At 56.9% G+C, this 20,669-nt stretch overlaps 1 protein-coding gene across 2 annotated transcripts; it reads left to right on the plus strand.

Moving 5' to 3' along the window:
* Positions 1–1,258: 1,258 nt before the first annotated feature.
* Positions 1,259–20,223, plus strand: ZNF335 (zinc finger protein 335). 2 transcript variants are annotated; one of them, XM_047852447.1, is made up of 28 exons: positions 1,259–1,387; positions 2,066–2,316; positions 3,613–3,853; positions 4,690–4,767; positions 5,018–5,317; positions 5,415–5,558; positions 6,397–6,543; positions 7,838–8,090; positions 8,175–8,352; positions 9,323–9,435; positions 10,265–10,283; positions 10,413–10,529; positions 10,613–10,689; positions 10,772–10,932; positions 11,647–11,879; positions 12,795–12,888; positions 13,010–13,104; positions 15,883–16,142; positions 16,979–17,090; positions 17,211–17,585; positions 18,385–18,527; positions 18,607–18,761; positions 18,852–18,955; positions 19,046–19,123; positions 19,322–19,405; positions 19,488–19,553; positions 19,637–19,718; positions 19,805–20,223. In XM_047852447.1, the coding sequence occupies exons 2-28, from the start codon at positions 2,116–2,118 to the stop codon at positions 19,930–19,932; spliced, it is 4,038 nt and encodes a 1,345-aa protein (XP_047708403.1). In that variant the 5' UTR covers positions 1,259–1,387; positions 2,066–2,115; the 3' UTR covers positions 19,933–20,223. The 2 variants fall into 2 exon arrangements, with proteins under 2 accessions (XP_047708403.1, XP_047708404.1); XM_047852448.1 differs by lacking the exon at positions 1,259–1,387 and having other exon boundaries at positions 1,636–2,316; positions 5,418–5,558.
* The last annotated feature ends 446 nt before the right edge of the window (positions 20,224–20,669 follow it).

Genomic DNA, 20,669 nt, shown 5'->3' on the forward strand with positions numbered 1-20,669 from the left:
TGGAATGGTGCTGTGGGACTAGTCCTGAGTACCCCCAACATCCTTGGCAGAGGTGACTTGTCAGAGTAGTGGCAAGTGGTGGGGGTTGGGGGTGGCTCTACAGAGCTGAGAAATCAGGTCCTCATGGGAAACCTGCTCAGGGAGTGCAGAACCAACCTGTCATCATCCATGTCGGCCCAGCTTTCCGGGGCTGCTCTGGGGGCCTGATCCTGCTGGATGGGAGGTAGGAGGTGACGAGGGGACCTAGGCCATCCAGAGGCCTCATGCTTTATTACCCCTCGCAAAGCCTGCTCCTAGTAAAGGACCAGGGAAACCCCCTCATACTCGAGTACACACAGATTTTAACAACTCAAAGCACATTTGCCCTTTTAAAGTTGTTTTTTTTTTTTTTTTTTTTTTTAATAGGAGTCTTTTGAGATTCTTCCTCTCCCACCCCATTTGTGTTTTTCAATTGAGGAAAGTAACTAGCGCAACGCAGAATTAGGGACAAAGGAGAGCACCCGGCTTAAACAAAAAAGTAAGGCCAAAGGTGGCATTTGCAGTATCAGGAGAAAGGGGCCTACCTGAAGGGCTGTAGACCTTTAAATACACCTACACAGGTCTACACTGAGCAGACGAGGGTTGTGGAGGAGGTCTTGACCTCCATCTCTATTAATGCAACAAATACGTAAACAAAGTTCACTAAGGGCCGCGCTTTGATTCCCTCCATTTTCCCGCATGCAGCCATCCGGGCTTGCCTCCCGAGTGCCTTGTTGTGATTTTGGACCAGCCACTTACAATCTCCCGACCCGTACAGTTTCCCCATCTGGACAAGGATTATATGCTCCCCTCCTCCCAGGACATATCAAACCTAATCGGGAAGGATTCGATTAGGCTCGATAAGAGCGTTAAGTCATCGGTCACGAGCCAGGCGAAATGACTAATGATGTCTACTCCTCTCCCGCCAAGTTAAAACCTCCCGGTGGCCCACACTCTCAGGATTGGTTCCGGGAGGGGCGTGGCCAGGTCACTGAAAGCCACGCCCCCAGACGTGGGGCAGCCTTCGCCGCGCCCAACCCTGCGGCCCAGGGAAGGGACCCAGCAATGACGTCTCATAACCACTCCCAGTGTAACCCTCCGCCAAGCGAGAAAGTAGTTCCCAGCCCATAGCGGACTCCGTCACCCATACTTGGCAACATATAAAATCCTAGACTCTCTCCGGACTGGACTAGGGTTCTGAGGCCTCAGGGCGACCTGCCGACACACCGGAAAGCGGTCTTTCTCTGGGTCGGCGTAGGAAGTAGTTCCGGCCTACGGTGGGCCGATGGGTCCCTCCGCAGCGGGGGAAAGAGGATGGCGACCTCGTCGATGCCGGAGTCGGAAAGAAGCACGGCTACGAAAGCGTCAGGTGAGCGTCTGGTAGAGTCAGGTCGCCCCACTGCACCCTGCCGCGAAGTGGGGCCAGAATACGGGGATAGCCGGCGGCGAGCTCCCGGGCCGGCGGGGCTGTCCGAACAGGGCCCCGGGGTCCCAGGCCCTTTAGTCGCTCTCGCACTTGCCTGAGCGGAAACCCGGCGCCGCCACAAGATGGCGTCGGGCCTGGAGCGCAGGCAGCGCCGGGGACAGCCCCGAGTCGCCAGGCCCCGGGACCGTCGCTGTCAGCCCCCTCCGCATGGGAACCAGGGGAGGGGGGGGAGCGAGCCACTGACCCAGGGGGCCTGCGGGCTGTACCACCGACCCTGCACCCGGGGGGACTCGGGGGGCCGAAGGGCTGAACCACTGAGCCCGGACAGGGCTCTTAGAGCGAACCACGCTGCGGGAATCATGGAGGGGAGACGAGGAGGGTCAAGATTACCGGCCACTGACCATCCTCCTGGGGCTGGGGAAAGGCTCTAGACTGGGAGGCCAGGCTTCTCGGTCCTGTTTTCCCAAAGCTCCTGTCTCTGTACACGAGAAAGCCCCTCCCCGTCGGGGACTCCGTCATTGCACCTGCGAAATGGGCACACGGGTGCAGCTGGGTGGGCCGTGGTTGCCGGGGCCGGGAAGGAGGCCCACCTGTTCCAGCCCGGGTCACCTCTTCTGGCAGAGTGAAGGATCCAGACCCTGCGAGTCCCTGTCAGGCGGCCCCCCGAGCCGATGGAGGAGAACGAAGTGGAGAGCAGTAGCGACGCGGCCCCTGGGCCTGGCCGGCCCGAGGAGCCCTCTGAGAGCGGCTTGGGCGTGGGCACCTCTGAAGCCGTGTCGGCCGACAGCAGCGACGCCGCGGCCGCCCCGGGGCCGGCTGAGGCCGACGACTCTGGCGTGGGGCAGAGCTCCGACCGCGGCAGCAGCTCTCTGGTATGGACCGTGCTGGCCGGCGTGGGTGGAGGCAGGGACCGCAGGCCAGCATGCCTGGCAGCCAAGGGCAGCAGTCAGAAAGGCTAGCTTGTAACTAATATTTGGTTTTGGTTTACTGTGTGTCAGGCACCATGCCAAACCCCTAACATGGATTTTCTCATTTAAGCCTCATACCTTGTAAGGCATATCACTCTTTTCCACATCTTACAGGGCACAGAGAGCAAGCCGACAGAGCCAAGGTTCAAATCTAAGCAGTGGCCTTACCCACTCCACTCTCTTCCTTCTTTGAGATGCAGGTGTCCTGGTTCAAGTCTTACCTCTACCTCCGATTCACTGGGGGACCTCTTTGAGCCTCATTCTTCTGTCTGTAAAATGGAGCAGGAATGCCTGCCTCATAGAGAATACTCTTGGAAATGCTTTGTAAAACTGTCTCCTTCTGGCTCTGCCATTCCTGGCTTTGTGATTTTGGACATGCTACCCCACTTCTAGCTCTCAGTTTTCTCATCTGTAGAGTGGGAATGATAAATACATATGCCTTAATAGAGCTTTTGTGAGGATTAAATGAATTAGCATATACAGAGCAATAGAAACAGTGCTCAGCACATAGTAAGCACTCAGTAAATATTAGCCATTACCATTATTATTATCTGCAAGATAATGACATCACATTGTGGAGCTGCACGATGATGGACCCCATTTTGGGGTCCAGGATTTCATTAATTCAGCAGAGATGGGCCTACCGTGTGCCCAGCTTGTGTTGGACCCGGGGGATACAGCAGGACACAAGACAGATGTGAGCCCGGCCTTAATGGAAAGTACCGTCTGACCTAGATCTGACCTAGAACATATTACTCTAGAGTGAACCATAATGGAGGGGACACAGACAACTGCGGCACTGAGGACAGAGGGGTCCTACTCTGGCCTTGGGGGTCAGGGTTAACTTCCTAGAAGAGGTACCAAGTAAATGGTGGTGAGAAGGCTGGGCAGGAATTAGCCATGGTGCAACGCTGGGAAGCATTTCAGACAGAGGAAATAGCTAATTCAAAGGCCCAGTGAAAATAGCTCTGCCTGGTTGTTGTGTGGGTGTGGGGATTATGGGGCCTCTTACCTGACCAGAGCCAGGGACCCTGAGACTTGTTCTTGTGTGGCTCTGTGACTGGAGGGCTTCTGCTGGTCCTTTGTGGGGCTGACAGCGTGGATGCCTCTACTCACCGTGGCCAAGGAGCTCTATCTAGTGGGTGGCAACTGGTCCTGCTCCATCCGTGGCTCCTAAAATCCCTGTTTCCAATCACCCAGGAAGAAGTATCTGAGAGCAGCTCCAGCACAGACCCCCTGCCCCACGGCTACCTCCCTGATTCCTCTTCTGTGTCCCGTGGGCCAGTGGAGGGAGTGACAGGCGGCCCCCCAGCACTGGTGCACTCCAGCGCTCTCCCAGACGCCAACATGCTGGTGTCCGACTGCACGGCTTCTTCCTCGGACCTGGGCTCAGCCATTGACAAGATCATCGAGTCCACCATCGGGCCAGACCTAATCCCAAGTGAGTCAGGCAGAGGGCAGTAAGAGCTGACCCACAGGGGTCTTCCTGTGGGGTCCAGCAGAACCAACCATGCAAACTTGGACACATAACCCTGCCACTCTAAGCGTATGATGGGGGAACGGCAGCCTCTGTCTCGTAGTGGTAAGTGAGGTGAGGATTTAATAAGACAGTTCAGTGTAGTGCCTGGCATGGGCATGTGATAAACAATAAATATAGAAATAATAATACCTAATTTGTACTGGAGTTCGTGCCAAGCACTTTACATATGGTAGCTCATTAATCCTCCCAGTGACCCCCCAAAAAGCTGGATGCTATTATCATCCTCACAGTCGAGATGAGAGTTTTGAGGTACAGAGGACCCACTGCAACCAGCAGGTGTTGGGCCATGGGCTCAGATGGTCTGACTCCAGATTCTGTACTCGTGATTGACCACACTGTACCTTCTGTTGTTAATGGTGTAAAGGCCACAGTCTTCAAATAGTCCTGGGGTGGTGTGGAAAGCCAACCCTGATAAAGTGGTGCAGGGGCTAGGCCTTGACCTTGGAGAAGTTTGGAGACAGGAAGGGAGACTCTCCAGGTTTAGTGGTCAGAGGTGGGGCAGCTGGGGTAGCCATGGCATCTGTGTGACCGTAGGCCAGCTCCTGGGCCAGCGTGTCATGCACACTAGACCTCCCAACAGCCCTGTTCTGGGTGGGGGCGTGGACAGGGGCAGGGCACAGATGAGGCTCCGGGGGGCAATGCAGCTGGTTCATAGTTGCATGGGTGAGCCAGAATGAATATGGGCGGTGACGGTTGTCATTGTCAGCTGGGAATCCCCTCCCCCCATCTCTGCCCAGGCTGCATCACCGTAACCAGTGCTGAGGATGGCGGAACCGAGACTGCCCGGTACCTGATCCTGCAGGGCCCGGACGATGGTGAGACCCCAGGCAGCAGACCCAGGGCGCCCTGCAGTGGGCGAGGGAGTTGGAGAGGGAGGCTCCGCCACAAACTCACTGTGTGATCCTAGCAGGTCGTCCTCTGCTCTGGGCCCTAGTTTCCCCACTGCCACTCTGGTGGGGGGGTTGGGTTCTAGGATCCCTGGGCCTGCCTGGGAGGGACAGCTGTTGTTCATGGCCAACCTTCCCCTCCACCCCCCTGCCCTCCGACTCCCTCACCCACCCACAGGTGCCCCCATGGCTTCGCCGATGTCCAGTTCCACCTTGGCCCACAGCCTGGCAGCCATCGAGGCCCTGGCTGACGGCCCCACGTCCACATGCCTAGAACCCCCCGAGGAGGCACGGGGGAGGCCCAGCTCCCCAGCACAGCCGCCCCCAAGCTCTGGTACCGAGGAGCCAGACCTGCAGAGCCTGGAGGCCATGATGGAAGTGGTGGTGGTACAGCAGTTCAAGTGCAAGATGTGCCAGTACCGGAGCAGCACCAAGGCCACGCTGCTGCGCCACATGCGGGAGCGGCACTTCCGACCAGGTGCGTGGACGGCGGCCTGCCTGGCTGGGGCTGTGCGGGTGGCGGGGGGTGGGGGGTGCCGCCAGCCAGACGTGGCAAGCTTGTCTTCTCTTCACAGCAGCAGCAGCAGCAACCGCAGCCGGTAAGAAGGGGCGTCTGGTAAGGAAGTGGGGTACCTCTGCCAAGACCCCAGACGAAGAGGGGCCAGAGGAGGAAGATGATGATGACATTGTCGACGCTGGTGCCATTGACGACCTAGAGGGTAGGTCACCTTAGCTCCCAGGAGTGCCATCCCCATCTACAAATACCGAATTCCCTCTGGCCCACATAGAGGACTGGGAAAGAGGAGTTGGTACACATGTGTGCCTCCGGTATAAAACAGAGGAGTTGGGGCTCTGGGGTCAGGACCTCTGTGTGCGGTCGTGGAGACTGCACACTGAAAAAGAGCACCACCTTTAAGAGGGCCACGTTCACATTTGTCCAACAGAAATAGAATAAGCTGCATATGAACTTCTTACATAGCTTTGTAGCTATGTTTTAAAAAGTTAAAGAAAAAAGATGAAATTAAGCTTTATCAGAATTATCAGTGGGTTGTTTTACTTTGCGTTTTTATACTAGTCTTCTGAAAGCCGGTATGTATTTTACACTTAATTATCTGTTACTGAAAAAAAAAAAATTATGTGTTAGTGTAGACAAGGCACAAGTTCTCGGTCGTTGCATATGGCCAGTGGCTCCTGCACTGGATAGCATAGTCGTCACAGTTTGTAGACTTCATTGTTTATTTCAATTATCTTCTAACAATGGCTATGAAGTGTCTTAAGAAACGGGCACCTTTTTCTAATTTTCATAGTGGAGCGCTGCCTGAGTTGGCGGTAGGAGTCAGGAAAGGTACAGAGAAAGGGGCTTGGAGAGAGGCACTCATAGTCAGCTAGTGGGAGGCCAGGAGGGCTTTTTGGAGGGAGGCATCACTGGTTGATAGGCTTGAAGGAGGAGTAGGCAGGGATGGGAAGTGGGCCTCTTCCTAGGGAAGTTGGGCCAGGGATTAGGGCTGAAAGGGCGGGTCCGGCACTGATGCCCACCTTTGCTTGCGGCCCCCACAGAGGACAGTGACTACAATCCGGCCGAGGATGAGCCCCGGGGCCGGCAGCTACGGCCCCAGCGCCCTACTCCCAGTACCCCAAGACCCCGAAGGAGACCTGGCCGGCCTCGGAAGCTGCCTCGCCTGGAGACCGCAGACCTCTCAGATGGTGAGAGTTGGTCACGTGGGGCCGTGTGGGGGGCTGAGGGATGGCCTCCTTCCCTGCTTGCTTCTGTGGAGCCCTGGGAACTGAGGGTGCCACTCAGGGCAGCACATATCAAGTCAGGGTGACCTGAAGGCCGCCTCATAAAGGGACGGCCCTCCGAGACCAAGCTTGAGAAACCCCGATAAGCAATATATCAGCTTTGTGACAGGGCCTCTCGGTGGTAAGATGTTGGAGCGCGGGAGAAGTTTAAATCTTTATAATTGAACTAAGAAGATAAGTTGTAAGTGTGATTACTGAAATGAGAACAAGTCTGAGGGCTGAAACTGTGTCCAAGAAACACTGGCTTGGAGCATTACAGGCTGGGGACTAGAAAGCACGATCATGGCCATGAATGGCTCCACCACCTACTGGCTGTGTGACTCAGAGTGTGTTATTTTGCCTCTCGAATCCCCTGTTCCCTTGTTAGGAATGGAGGTGATAGCATCTGGCTTTTCGGGATCGCTTTAAGGGGTAAACATACACACACAAAAACACATGATAACTGTTTTTGTATGTGCTGTATAGGGGAGATTGTTACACATTTTCAGTGTCTTTTTTAAGAATAGCATTTTATTAAGGTCTGCATGGGAAGGCACACACATCCTAAGTGCAAGGCTTAGGGAATTTTCACAAGATGAATGCGCCTGTGTAGCTGAGCATCCCAATCAAGAAGCAGGATGTTGCCAGCATTGTCTATGTCACTTTTAATTTTTAAAACATTGCATTGGAATACAATGGATGTTTTTGGATAGGTAGCACATTCAGACTGTTCAGACTTCAGAAGGTTAGGAGTGCGTGCAGCGATGCTCTGTCTTCTCTCTTCCTCCCATCTGCCCTCCAGCCACCCGGCCTCCCTAAAGAAAGCCAATGTTAAAGTACTGCTGTCGTTCCCAGACTCTAGAATGTTCCCATGAGGTCACTAGAGCAGCACTTATCGTCTCCATCTGACAGATGGGAAAATGAGACTCAGAGAGGCGCGAGGAGGCACCGAAGTCTGGTGTCAGAGCTGAGCTGGCACGCGGGTCTCTTGACGGGGAGGTCGCCAGCTCTCTCGCTGCTGCCGCAGACCGTCCTGTTTAAGTTGTGCCATCTAGCAGCATGTCAGTTGCAGGAGGGGCCTGCGTCTGTCCCACGGCCTGACGTGCCCGTCAGTGGTCTGTGACAGTGGTTGAAGGAAGTATTTTGGCTGGCCTCTGGCACACCTGTCCACGTCTGTCCTGGTGCGTCCGTGGCTGATTTGCCACCATGTGCCCGACAGGTGTGGAAGGAGAGCCTCTAGTGAGTTCCCAGAGCGGACAGAGCCCACCAGAGCCTCAGGACCCCGAGGCACCCAGCTCCTCCGGCCCGGGATGCCTGGTGGCCCTGGGCAAGGCCGATAGGGGCCCCGTGGAACCTGGCGTGAGCCAGTCGGATGCAGAGAACGCAGCCCCCTCTTGCCAGGATGAGCCCGATGCCCCACCCCGCCGCCGGGGCCGACCCTCCAGGCGCTTCCTCGGCAAGAAATACCGCAAGTATGTGGAGCAGAGATGAGGGTAGGGGGAGACAGCCCGGCCGCCCCGGCCCAGCCACACCTCTTCCCAACACCCTCCTGGCAGGTATTATTACAAGTCACCCAAACCGCTCCTGAGGCCCTTCCTGTGCCGCATCTGCGGCTCCCGCTTCCTGTCCCATGAGGACCTGCGCTTCCACGTCAACTCCCATGAGGCCGGGGACCCCCAGCTCTTCAAGTGCCTGCAGTGCAGCTATCGCTCCCGCCGCTGGTCCTCGCTCAAGGTGCGCGGCGGGGAAGGGCAGGCGCGGCACGGGACCAACGTGAGGGTGCCAGGAGGGAGTGGAGTTGACGGGTCGTTCGCTGGCACCTTCTGCCCCTTCGCGGGGCACGCGCCTGGGCCGCTGCCGTGCTGAAGGAGCTGGGGGGGGGGGAGCCGCGGGCACTTCCGCAGACTGCACGCGACATAGTGGCGTCGCATCTTCAGGGGGGCTGTTCACGCCGCAGCCAGCACAGATGTGCCTGTTCACCACACGCACTGGCAAATGGCAGGGAAACGGGCTCTCCCTAATTCCGTGTGTTAGAAAGTTTTCCGGTAGGTGGCCGTCAGGTGTCTCCAGAAAGGGGCTCTTTTTTTATCATTTACCCAAAAGCGCCAGTGGGCTTGCTGTGACCCTGAGCCGTTTTTATCCAGTACCTGGGCCTGGCAGGCAGGCACGCTCGGGTTCCAGGCTTGCGCAGCCTGGAGAGACTGTAGGTATCGATAGTGCCATTTTACTGACCCAGGAAACCGTGGCTTGGCCAAAGTGAGGCAGAGAATTGGCCGCTGTGGGGAGTGGGGGCCACCTGAAGCACAGCTGGTCAAAGCCCCCGTGCTTTCTGCACGCGGTAGTTCCTCCCCAGACAGGGCCCCGTGACCTGGAAGTTGTTCTCCGGAGCCCTACCGGGGCTGGGTTGTGCCAGAGTACGCTGGGGCCGTGCCGCTTGGGTTTGGCTCCAAGCTCCACTGTTCACAGGGTCACTGTGGGACCCCAGCACGTCCCTTCCCTGTGAGCCTCAGTTTCTGCCTCTGTCAGATGGTGAGCTGCACAGGGCCTGGTGCCAAGTAGGTGCGCGTGTTGGGGAGAGTCCCCAGCCCTCACAGGCTCCGGCCCTTCCTGCACTCGTTCTGGGAGCAGCTCTGAGGCTGTGGGCACAGGCTGGGGGGGAGGGGGAGGCCAGCCCCAGCCCACTGTCCTCTTGCCTCTGTCCTAGGAGCACATGTTCAATCACGTGGGCAGTAAGCCCTACAAGTGTGGCGAATGCAGCTATGCCAGCGTCTACCGGAAGGACGTGGCCCGGCACGCAGCCGTGCACAGCCGAGACCGGTCAGTGTGCGTGGGTGGGGTGGGCCAGGGCAGGAAGCAGAGGCCCGGCGTGACCACATTCCCCCTTTACTGAGCACCTGCTCTGGGCCACACTATTCACAGCACGTCACAGACCTGTGAAAGATAAGGCCGTTCATCCCAGCTCATGTGGCTCAGAGCAGTAGCAGGGCCTGAAGGGTTCTTGTTCCGTCTCTTCCCTGCTATGAGCTTTGTAAGATGGGGACAGTCATTGTTGAGGGGATTAAAGGAGCTCAGTAAATGATCTAAAGATCTTGCAGACTCCCGACTCTCAGCACTGACAGAGCAGACATGGGACAGATGGGTGGAGGAAAATCCTTAGGGGCCCTGTGATTGCTCACTACGTTGTCGTTAGATCTACAGCTTTGGGAAGGAGTTCACTCTGCTTAGGATGGTACGTGAGCAGAGGTCAGATACAGGATTTCAGGAGAAAAGTGACTTTCAAATTGTGCTTGTGGGAAAGGCTGTTCTCCATGATGCTAATGGGTTTTCTTAAGAAAAGGGGAGAGCGGAAGTAAGATTAGGGACACCAGGTTGAACACGTGCTTTGCCAGCTCTTTTCTACAGGACTTCTCAGGGCCTTTAAAATGCATGTGTATTTTGTGACAGGAAGAAGGGACCATTCTAGAATTTGTTTACAGCGTGCCTCTTAGCATTTCTTAGCAAACTCCACTTGGGGAAGCCCTATTCTGAGAGAAGGGCTTGGCTGGGCAGAAGGGACACTCAGGGCCGAGACAGTCCAGTCAATGTGAGAGAGTTTGTGGTGGGGTTGGGGAAGCAGTGGTCTAACCCCTATGCCTTTCTCCCTCAGGAAGAAGAGGCCAGATCCGGTGAGTCTGGGGCCTGGCCCGGGAAGGGAGCCTGCTTGAGGGCTGCTTATCAGGTGGGGGCAGGAGGTGAGGTCTCCCCCTCTCTCCTCCCCTTCTCTCTTCATCTGGTCCCGTCTTGTCCCTTCCCAGACTCCGAAGCTGAGCTCCTTCCCGTGCCCTGTGTGTGGCCGTGTGTACCCCATGCAGAAGAGACTCACACAGCACATGAAGACACACAGCACTGAGAAGCCCCACATGTGTGACAAGGTGGGTGGGGCCAAGGGCTGGGGGCAGGGGCTCAGGGTCTCCCTGGGCAATCTCCCATCTCTAACTCACCCTACCCCTCACAGTGTGGAAAGTCCTTTAAGAAGCGCTACACCTTTAAGATGCACCTGCTCACACATATCCAGGCTGTCGCCAACCGCAGGTATATCCATCCCTAAGGAGGCCCCTGGGGCTGGAGCACCCCACCCGACCCCACCACTGAGCTTTCCTCCAACCACCTCCAGGTTCAAGTGCGAGTTCTGTGAATTTGTTTGTGAGGACAAGAAGGCGCTGCTGAACCACCAGCTGTCCCACGTCAGCGACAAGCCATTCAAATGCAGCTTTTGCCCCTACCGCACCTTCCGAGAGGACTTCCTGCTCTCCCATGTGGCTGTCAAGCACACAGGTCAGGCCAGCCCCACCCTGGCCTGAGGGCAAGTTGGGGAGCCCTCCACTTGCCATGCCCCTAGGCGGCAGGCTCGGCTCTGTCCTCTTCCTCCCCCTCCGCAGCCAGCCGGGCTTCTCAGGTATCAGGACATCCCCTCTGGGGTGTCACCCGCTCTCCTGGGCTAAGCCAGCTCTTCTCTGTGTGGCCAAGGGCTAACTTGCTATGAGAGGGAGTCAGAGCACCTAGCATGTGGTGGTTGCCAAAGTGAGTTCTGTTTGTGTCTGGAGCCCTGTCTGTACTGGGCGCTGGGTGCTGGGGAAGAGGTGTTTCTGGAGGCCCCGGTCTCACACGTGAAGTAGGAGAAGAAGCGTCACGTGCTCGGCCCGCCGAAGGTGGACAGAACGGTTGGTTCTTTCTCCTCCTCGGCGCGCAGCCCTCTGATGGGCACACTAGAGATGAGACACCGTAGTGGGCCAGATCCCCGTCTACCCGGGAGGGATGGTTCGTAAGAGAAGTGTGTGGTCACCTGACATGAAAATAAGACGCTCCTGCGAAGGCTGGGAGTGCCGGAGGTGGGCCTGGTTCCTCTCTGTCCTGGCCCACCAGATCGGACAGCGGCATGTGTTGGGAGCGAAGCCCCAGGAGTGAATCCCTCAGAGGGGTCCTTGGGACCACGGAAGGCTTCCCGGAGAGGGTGGGGAAGCCTAAGCGTCCCTTCCCGTGTGCCTGCAGGGGCCAAGCCCTTCGCCTGTGAGTACTGCCATTTCAGCACCCGGCACAAGAAGAACCTCCGCCTGCACGTACGGTGTCGGCATGCAAGCAGCTTCGAGGAGTGGGGGCGGCGCCACCCTGAGGAGCCCCCTTCCCGCCGTCGCCCCTTCTTCTCTCTGCAGCAGATTGAGGAGCTGAAGCAGCAGCACAGCGCGGCCCCCGGGCCACCCGCCAGCTCCCCAGGGCCTCCTGAGGTAAGCTCCGCCAAGCAGGCAAGCGGACAGAAGGGGCTGGGGAGCATGGGCCAGGATGACCGTGTCCTGTCACCCCTCCAGTCCCTGGCATCCTCATTTACGCATTGAGGCAACAAAATGGCCCCAGCTTCTCCAGTTGAGCAGATGGGGTCACACACATGTCAGCCCTAAGCTCAGAGTGGGCGTGGCTTTCCAGTGCTAGTAATAGAGCATGGAAATACGAGTTTAATTGTGGCAATAGTTCATTTTTCTCTTGCATAAAAGAAGTCCAAAGGTTAGCAGTTTAGAGCTAGTTTGGCAGCTCTGTGGTCAGTCATCAGGGACCAAGTTCTCTCAATATTTTTTCCCAGCCATCCTAGGCATACGACTTTCATCTTTGTGGTTGCCTCATGGTCCAGTATAGCTGCAGGAGCTCCAGCCTTCTAGCCACATCCCAGGCAAGAAGCAGGAGGAAGGGATGGGAGAAGGGCAGAAAGGAAGCCTGCCATCTCTCCCATCTGTCTTCCTCATGAACTTAACCGGAAGCTCCTGCTTAGCCACAAGGCCACACTTTACCTAGCTGCAAGGCAGGCCGAGAAGTATAGTCTCATAGCTGAGTATACCACCTACTCTTTTTGTGCCCCAGAAGATGGACCACTGCGATGTGCTGGTAGAACACAGCCTCTAGTGTCAGTCTTGTGTTCAGACCCCAGTTCTGCTACTTACTCGCTGTGGGATCTTAAGCAGTCGCTTCATTTCTCTGAGCCTCGGTCAGTTCATCTGTGGCACCGAGCTGATAAATACCTGGCATTGTAGTTGTGTGAAGGTGAGACAAGCCGGCAGATGTGAAGTGCCTGACACACAGGAGGTGCCTGGTAACCGGTGCTCGAATCTGAGCTGCCCCCTCTCAGGTTTGGCCACATCCCCACCCCGCAGATTCCCCCAGAGGCAGCACCTTTCCAGGCACCTGAGACCCCCCCACTGCTCTGTTCCGACACCCTTGGTGGCGCCACCATCATCTACCAGCAAGGTGAGCCCTGGGGGAGCTGGGGAGCCTGGGGAGCGGGGCAGGGGCGGGGCACGTGCCGGGGCTGGAGGAGGGAGAGAGGGGGCCCCGGCCCATCCTAAGGCTCAGGTCTCACCCGACCCAGGAGCTGAGGAGTCAACGGCAATGGCCACACAGACAGCCTTGGATCTGCTGCTGAACATGAGTGCTCAGCGGGAGCTGGGGGGCACAGCCCTGCAGGTGAGCTGCCCGAGGCCGCCACCGCCTCCCCCGTGCCGCCACCTTAGGCGCCCGCTGTGCACTGGACACTGGGAGGGGAGGAGGGTGGTGAGGCAGACATGCCCTGCCCTCGGGGCGCGCCCAGTTAACCGGGAGACAGTCCACTGAAACCCTGTGGGCAAACACAGAGGAGGGGGACCCACTGTGCCAGGGAGGTCAGAGGGGCTTCCGCTCAGCTCCAGTCACCAGCGGCCTCTGCCAGGCCGAGCGGTAAGCGCTGCTCTCGTGGCTTCTGGGGTCCTGCTGGTTCAGGTCTCCTAGCTCTGCGGCCGCCCTGTACTGCAGGTCCCGGCCAGCTTCTCATCCAGCCTAGCACCCTCGTTCCGCGACACCCCCTCCCACGGCCCGGAGGCTCCCAAGGCTCCCTCCCCTCTAGCCTGTCTTAGCCCTGAACCTCATCCCCAGCAGACCCCCTGCCCCCAGCTCATCATCTTCACTTCTGCCGCCTTCTGGCCGCCTGGGGTCACCCTTCCACTACCCCCGCCCTGCCCGTACTGCACACCCCACACTCCTCTAAGGTAGGGAGAGGTTTGTTATCGGTCTCCCAGCCTCTCGAAAAGATGTAGAATGTGTGTTGAGATGATAAATTCCAGGAACTGGGAGCAGTGATGTGCTTCCAGGGGCTGGAGGGCAGACAGAACTCTGTGGAGGGGGGAGCCTGGTGTTGGGCCTGGGGACCTCCGTAGGGTTTCATTATGCCTTTGGGGGTGTTTGGAAGTTCTACGTTTTTAGTTAGTTAAATCGGTCTTTCATGGTTTTTGCCTTTGATATCATCCCTAGAAAGGCCTGTAATCACCCCAAGATTATATAAACATTTGTATATTCTTCTTAGGGTTTCTTTCTGCTTAGGGTTTCACTTTTTTACACTTAAATCTTTACTCCACCTGGAATTTATTTTTGGTGTATACAGAAAGGTAGGGGACTCGCTTTATTTTTTTTTTCCCAAAAGTTGTACAGTGTAGTATATCAAATCTTCCCCTGTGGTTGGAAATGTCTGCTTTATCACGTTCTAGATTCCCATATTTATAGGAGCCCATTTCTATACAAGTTCTGTTTTATTGCTGTCTCTTGTTCTCATGCCAGTTTTTTTTTTTTTTTAATCTGATTACAAAAACATACGTTAAACCAAAATGACCATTAGGAAATGTTCTATACAGAAAGTGAAAGTCCTTAACAACCCTCCCCCCCACCGCCACCGCCGCCAGCGACAAATAGGCATTTCTCCAGTTTTGACCATGTACACGGTAACATGGAGACATTGTTTCTAAAAAAGATGGGATCACACAATTCATGCTCATCAACACCTCCACTTTTGCTTGCTCTGGAGTGTGTGAGGCGTGGCCTGGCCGGCACGCAGAGTCCTCTCTCTTACTGTTCCCATTTCACATCCCCAGGCCACTACACCGTAGAGATGCTGTGAGCACGTTCGGTCCTGTATGGCTTGGGTTTCCGGCTTTTTGTCAATCAGGGCAGTGCTTTAGTGCACACTTCAGGTGGTCCTAAAACATTCTTTTGTTGTAAAAAAAAGCCTCCTAGGGGCGCCTGGGTGGCGCAGTCGGTTGGGCGTCCAACTTCAGCCAGGTCACGATCTCGCGATCCGTGAGTTCGAGCCCCGCGTCGGGCTCTGGGCTGATGGCTGAGAGCCTGGAGCCTGTTTCCGATTCTGTGTCTCCCTCTCTCTCTGCCCCTCCCCCGTTCATGCTCTGTCTCTCTCTGTCCCAAAAATAAATAAATGTTGAAAAAAAAAAATTAAAAAAAAAAAAAAAAAGCCTCCTAGAAGTAGAGTTGGTGGGTCTGAACGTGTGAAGCCTCATAAAAAGAGAGTTTATGTGACCACCTCTAAAATTGCGCTCCCTTCCACCCTTGCCAACACTTGGGTATCCCGAGCTTTAGAAATGTCTTCCGCATGGCAGAAGTATGTTTCATGGTTTTGGTTTTTTTTATATATAATTTTATAACCGTAAATGAGTTTGAACTATGTTCGTAGAGTCATTTTATTTTCTGACTTGTGTTCTATATCTGTTTTTCTATTGTTGGTGTTTTTAGCGTCACTTTGCAGGAGCTCTTTGCAGATGAGGGAGACTCCCCTTTTCTCGTATTTATTGTTAAATACCCCCTCCCCCCATTTCTTCGTTTTCTAATTGCAGTTTATGGTTTGTTTTGCTGTAGGCTTTAGCATCTTTTTCTGTCATGATTATAGAAAAATCTTCCCACCCCAGATCATAAAATATCCATCCACATTTTCTTTTCATATACTTAGAGTTTTATTACATTTCGGTCTTTAATCTATTTGAAGCAGGCTCTGGAGCAAGATGTGAGGTCAAGCTTTTTTCTTCTTAAATGGTTTGCTAGCTGTCCCTTTACCAGGGTTTCTCAATCTTGGCCTTTTGTGCCAGATAGTTCTTCGTTGTGGGGGCTATCCTGTGTGTCGTGGGGTTGTCAGCTGCATCCCTGCAGATAACTCCTAGGTGCCAGGACCACCCCTCTTCCGATTGTGACCACCAAAGAATGTCTCCAGATGTTGCCCGACGCCCAGGGAGGGCAGGGTTGCTCTCCCCGGGTCTTGTTTCTTTGCAGGTGCCAGGCAGGGCTGGGAGAGCCAGGGTGTGTTTTAGATCACACAGTGGGGTTTGTACAAGTGAGTGGTGGTGGCACGGGCCCTGGCCAGTGTGGGTGAGCTGTGAGGCCCTGCGTGCCAGCCTCTGTACCTGCTTGTAACACCCTCCGGTTCCCTCACAGGTGGCCGTGGTGAAGTCGGAGGACGTGGAAGCAGAGTTAGCCTCCCCTGGCGAGCAGCCTTCCCCGGCAGGTGCCGCTCCCCAAGTGGTCACCCTCCACGTGGCAGAGCCGGGGAGCAGCCTGGCAGCGGAGAGTCAGCTGGGTGCCCCCGACCTGCCCCAGATCACCCTGGCACCCGGTCCATTTGGTGGGACTGGCTACAGTGTCATCACAGCACCCCCTATGGAGGAGGGGACATCGGCTCCTGGCACACCTTACAGGTGAGACCTGCTGCCCGCGAGACCCCCTTCAGCCATTTATAAGGTGTGCTGGGAGGTGCCAGAGAAGGGCTCTGCCTGCTCGAGCTTAGTTGGCAGGAGGCAAAAATCCTAATACATACCATGTGATTAGCCATCGGAGTCTCTCTTGTTAGGAGGTTGGAAGCTACTATTTCTTGGTCTCGTAGATGTTCCAGGCACTAGACCTAAACACCTAAACATTTGGTGCACTCACCAAAACCATTCTCGTGAGATCCAGGTGTCCCTCATCTCACAGGTGAGGAAATAGGCCAGGGACATTGAATAACTTACCTAAGGTCAGATATGTAGTGAGGAGTCGAACTTTGCGTTCCAAAACCATGTGCTCTTTGTTCTGGGTGATCCCTGAACACACCTGGGTGATTCCAGTTCTGACCTCCAGAGCCAGCTCAGGCTCCTTGCCAGCATTGCAGGCCTGACAGCTGCCCTCAGTGTCCTCCACACCCAGCAAGTTCAGGGCAGAAAGACTGTGTGTTTGCTGCACTCCTGGGCAGCCTAAGAAAGCCCTTAATCCAAGCACCAAAGTACCACAGTGTGTGGCTGGGGTGGAAAGCAGGACCCCTGGGCTGGCGGCAGGCAGCCCAGTCTCCACATCTGCCCTCCACTCTCGGCCCCTGCTTGCCTCCCGCGCTGGCCCGCCCGCTGCCGCACTCGGCCAGACCCGGGCTGGAGCGCTGGGCTTCGCTGCCTCACCACCATCACCCCTCAGTTGATGACTTTTCTTGGGGAAGAGGACTCCCGTGGCCTTCCATCCCCTCCTAGAACCCCGCCTCACTCCTCCCCGCTCTCGGTGCCCACAGCGAGGAGCCCCCAGGGGAGGCAGCCCAGGCCGTGGTCGTGAGCGACACCCTGAAAGAAGCTGGCACCCACTATATCATGGCAGCCGATGGGACGCAGCTGCACCACATTGAGGTGAGGCTTGGGGTGGCTGGCCCCGCCCCCATTCCCCGTCAGTCCCCCCCCCACTCCCCGTCAGTCCCCCCCCCCACCCCAATCCTCCCCAGTCCATCACGCTCCCCCGTCTGTCTACAGCTGACTGCAGATGGTTCCATCTCCTTCCCGAGTCCGGATTCGCTGGCCCCTGGAGCCAAGTGGCCGCTGCTGCAGTGTGGGGGCCTGCCCAGAGATGGCCCTGAGCCCCCATCTCCAGCCAGGACCCACCAGGTGGGAGACCCCCAGGGCTCTGCCTCCCCACCTCCTGCAGCCAGCAAAGCCCCGGGCTTGGTAGTACCCCCCTCGCCGCCACCTGCAGGCACGGCATCATCAAAGAAGTTTTCCTGCAAGATCTGTGCCGAGGCCTTCCCTGGCCGAGCAGAGATGGAGAGTCACAAACGAGCCCACGCCGGGCCTAGTGCCTTCAAGTGCCCCGACTGCCCCTTCAGTGCCCGCCAGTGGCCCGAGGTCCGGGTAGGTGCTGCCCCCTGGTGCTCATTTGGCCACTTGTTTGTGTAACAGACTTTAACTGAACACCGCAAGCCGGGCCCGCTGTCCCTCTCTGGGGTCGGAGAGGACTCTGTGAGGCCTCAGCATTGAGGGAGCTCTGTCTGGTGGGGAAGCAAACCAGATGGTGTGACTAATGCCCCACGGTGTCCCCAGTGTGAACAGAATGCATATGGCAGAGCAGAGACAAACCGGGAACAGGTCGTGTGGACTCGGGGTGCTGGCAACAACCGGGCTGGGCCCGTAGGGGCAAAGGCACAGGCATGGCAGCACCAGGCACGTTTAGGGAAACACAAGGCATCTAGAATAGGGAACGCACACGGTACGAGGAAGGTGGTGGAGACAACATGGAGAAGGCGAGGAGGGAGTAGTTCTGGGTAGGAGGCGGGGGTCCCTTTTGAGGACTACCGGTTTTCACTGCCACCATGCACCAGATCCTCACAGCAGCTCAGTGAGGGGAGCAGGGCCTAGAACCCCAGAACATCAGGGCTGGAGGAGACCTCCAGGGAGGGGTTCCTTCATCTGAACCTGTACCTTACGTGACATGGCGGTAACCTGAATCTAAGCAGGGACAGGACTTCCTAACTGACCTAATGGCAGGGCCTGTGGCTTTGCCCTCTCTTGGCACACAGCAGCACCAGGTCTTGGTCTGGTTTGTACTTGTCACCCAGTTCTTCCATCTGAGGACAGACTCCCCAACAGTTGTCTCAGTGGGAGGCTGCTTGTCCTCACGTGGCCAGTGCCCCTGACTCTGCTCCTGCTCCAGGCCCACATGGCACAGCACTCGAGCCTGCGGCCCCACCAGTGCAGCCAGTGCAGCTTTGCCTCCAAGAACAAGAAGGACCTGCGGCGACACATGCTGACCCACACCAACGAGAAGCCTTTTGCGTGCCATCTCTGCGGGCAGCGGTGAGGCTGGGGACAGGTGGGTAGGGGCTGCTGGGCACGCGTGACGGGACTGCCCTGAGCCTTCTTCCTTCCCCCACAGTTTCAACCGGAATGGGCATCTCAAGTTCCATATCCAGCGGCTGCACAGTCCTGATGGGAGAAAGGCGGGGACACCTACTGCCCGGACCCCAGGCCGGACCCCCACCCAGACCATCATCCTGAACAGTGATGATGACACGCTGGCCACGCTGCACAGTGAGCCGCCCCTGGGAGACCAGGGTGGGTGCTGGGGCACCTCAGGTTTCCCTGGATCCGCTGTATGAGCACCCTCTCTTCTCTGCCCAGCTGCACTCCAGTCCGGTCATGGGGTCCTGGGGCCAGAGCGGCTACAGCAGGCACTGGGCCAGGAACACATCATTGTCGCCCAAGAGCAGACAGTGACCAATCAGGTGAGAGCCTGGATTGGGGCCCTGCTGGCAAGTCACAGGCTGGGGTGGGGGCACACAGAGCTGAGGCTAGAGCTGACTTGGTCCTGGCAGGAAGAAGCCACCTATATCCAAGAGATCACCACAGCTGATGGCCAGACAGTACAGCATCTGGTTACCTCTGACAACCAGGTGAGCACCTGCTCAGCCAGGAGAGCCTGCCCTGCCCCTCCCCCAGACTCCACTCTGGGGAGGACCAGTACTTCCCCAACCACTCCTCCCAGGGTCTGTGCGGCTTTCATCGTTGATGGTGGGTGTCCCTGGCCCCCTGCTCGATCTTCCTGGTTCAGCAGGGCCCCCAGCGCCTGCCTCTTCTCCACCCTTCTCCAGGTACAATACATCATCTCCCAGGACGGAGTCCAGCACCTGCTCCCCCAGGAATATGTCGTGGTTCCAGAGGGCCATCACATCCAGGTGGGCCAGGCCTGGGCAGGGATGGGAATGAGGGGAGGGGTGGACAGCCTCCTCAATCACCAGATCGGCTTCCTCTCTCCAGGTACAGGAAGGCCAGATCACACACATCCAGTATGAACAGGGGGCCCCGTTCCTCCAGGAGTCCCAGGTAGGACCTTTGGGGAATCGTGCGGAGTTGGGGCACAGGCAGTACTCCTCCAAGGCCACATCTCACTGGCTTCTCCCCTCTAGATCCAGTATGTGCCCGTGTCCCCAGGCCAGCAGCTTGTCACACAAGCCCAACTGGAGGCAGCAGCACACTCAGCAGTCACAGGTATGGGGTGGGACCCTGAAAACCATGGGGACCCAGGCCCAGCTTCTGGGGCCTCAGGCTCACCGTCCTTTCCCCTCCCCTGGCAGCGGTGGCCGATGCTGCTATGGCCCAAGCCCAGGGCCTGTTTGGCACAGAAGAGGCAGTGCCTGAACACATCCAACAGCTGCAGCACCAGGGCATCGAGTACGACGTCATCACCCTGACCGATGACTGAGCCCCAAGGGCCCAACGCAGACCGTGGATATTGGGGCCAGCCATGTTAGGGGTGGGGGGACCCAGTGGGACTCACCTCCCTGTTCCACCTAGGGTCTCCAGACACTGGGCAGCCAGCATCCTGTCACTCTAAGAGAGCCAGACCTGTGCTGCTGGCTTTAGGGGACAGCCATGGGCCCCAGCCAGGACATGCTGGGTGCCCTAGCCTGCAGGCAGGCTTTGGGGAGAAAAATTTATTTTTGTTTGGATGGACCCACTGGCCCCTCAGTCTCAATAAAGGGACCAGAGTCCAGTCCTGACCATCTTACTTTGTCCGCAAGGACTTGGGAAACAGAGAGGAAGAGCCTGTCACAGCTCCCAGGAGCTGCCAAGCCCCACAGTGCGGCCTGCCCGGCCTCTCAAAGTGCAGTGGCCCGACAGCAGGGCAGGCCCTTGGGGCAGAGGCCTGATACTGGGACAGATGGCTGAGCTGGTAAGAGCCCCCTCACCCCCCACCCCCCCAGCACCTTCAGACCCTCTTCCTCCCCTGGGCTCCAGGGGAACATCTGCTCCATGCCTAGAGGTCCTCAGGACAGCTCAGCCGGGTGCCTGTCTGTACAGAGGCCATACCCTGAAGCCCATGGTGGCTCAGAGCTGCTCTTCCTCCTGACCCTTGACTGTGAAGCATACCTGGCTGCTCACTCACTGTGGTGGCTGCAGGTCAAGCAGGAGTCTAGCTCGCTACCTGGGCACAGCCTC

The sequence above is a fragment of the Prionailurus viverrinus genome, chromosome A3 (assembly GCF_022837055.1).
Source record: "Prionailurus viverrinus isolate Anna chromosome A3, UM_Priviv_1.0, whole genome shotgun sequence".
NCBI classification, from domain to species: Eukaryota; Metazoa; Chordata; class Mammalia; order Carnivora; family Felidae; genus Prionailurus; species Prionailurus viverrinus.

Coding starts and splice junctions, on each gene's coding strand:
- ZNF335 (XM_047852447.1), top strand. CDS start 2,116: ATGGAGGAGAACGAAGTGGAGAGCAGTAGCGACGCGGCCCCTGGGCCT. Junction 18,528..18,606: donor TGCCATCTCTGCGGGCAGCG/GTGAGGCTGGGG, acceptor CTTCCCCCACAG/TTTCAACCGGAATGGGCATC. Junction 19,406..19,487: donor CAGAGGGCCATCACATCCAG/GTGGGCCAGGCC, acceptor TCCTCTCTCCAG/GTACAGGAAGGCCAGATCAC.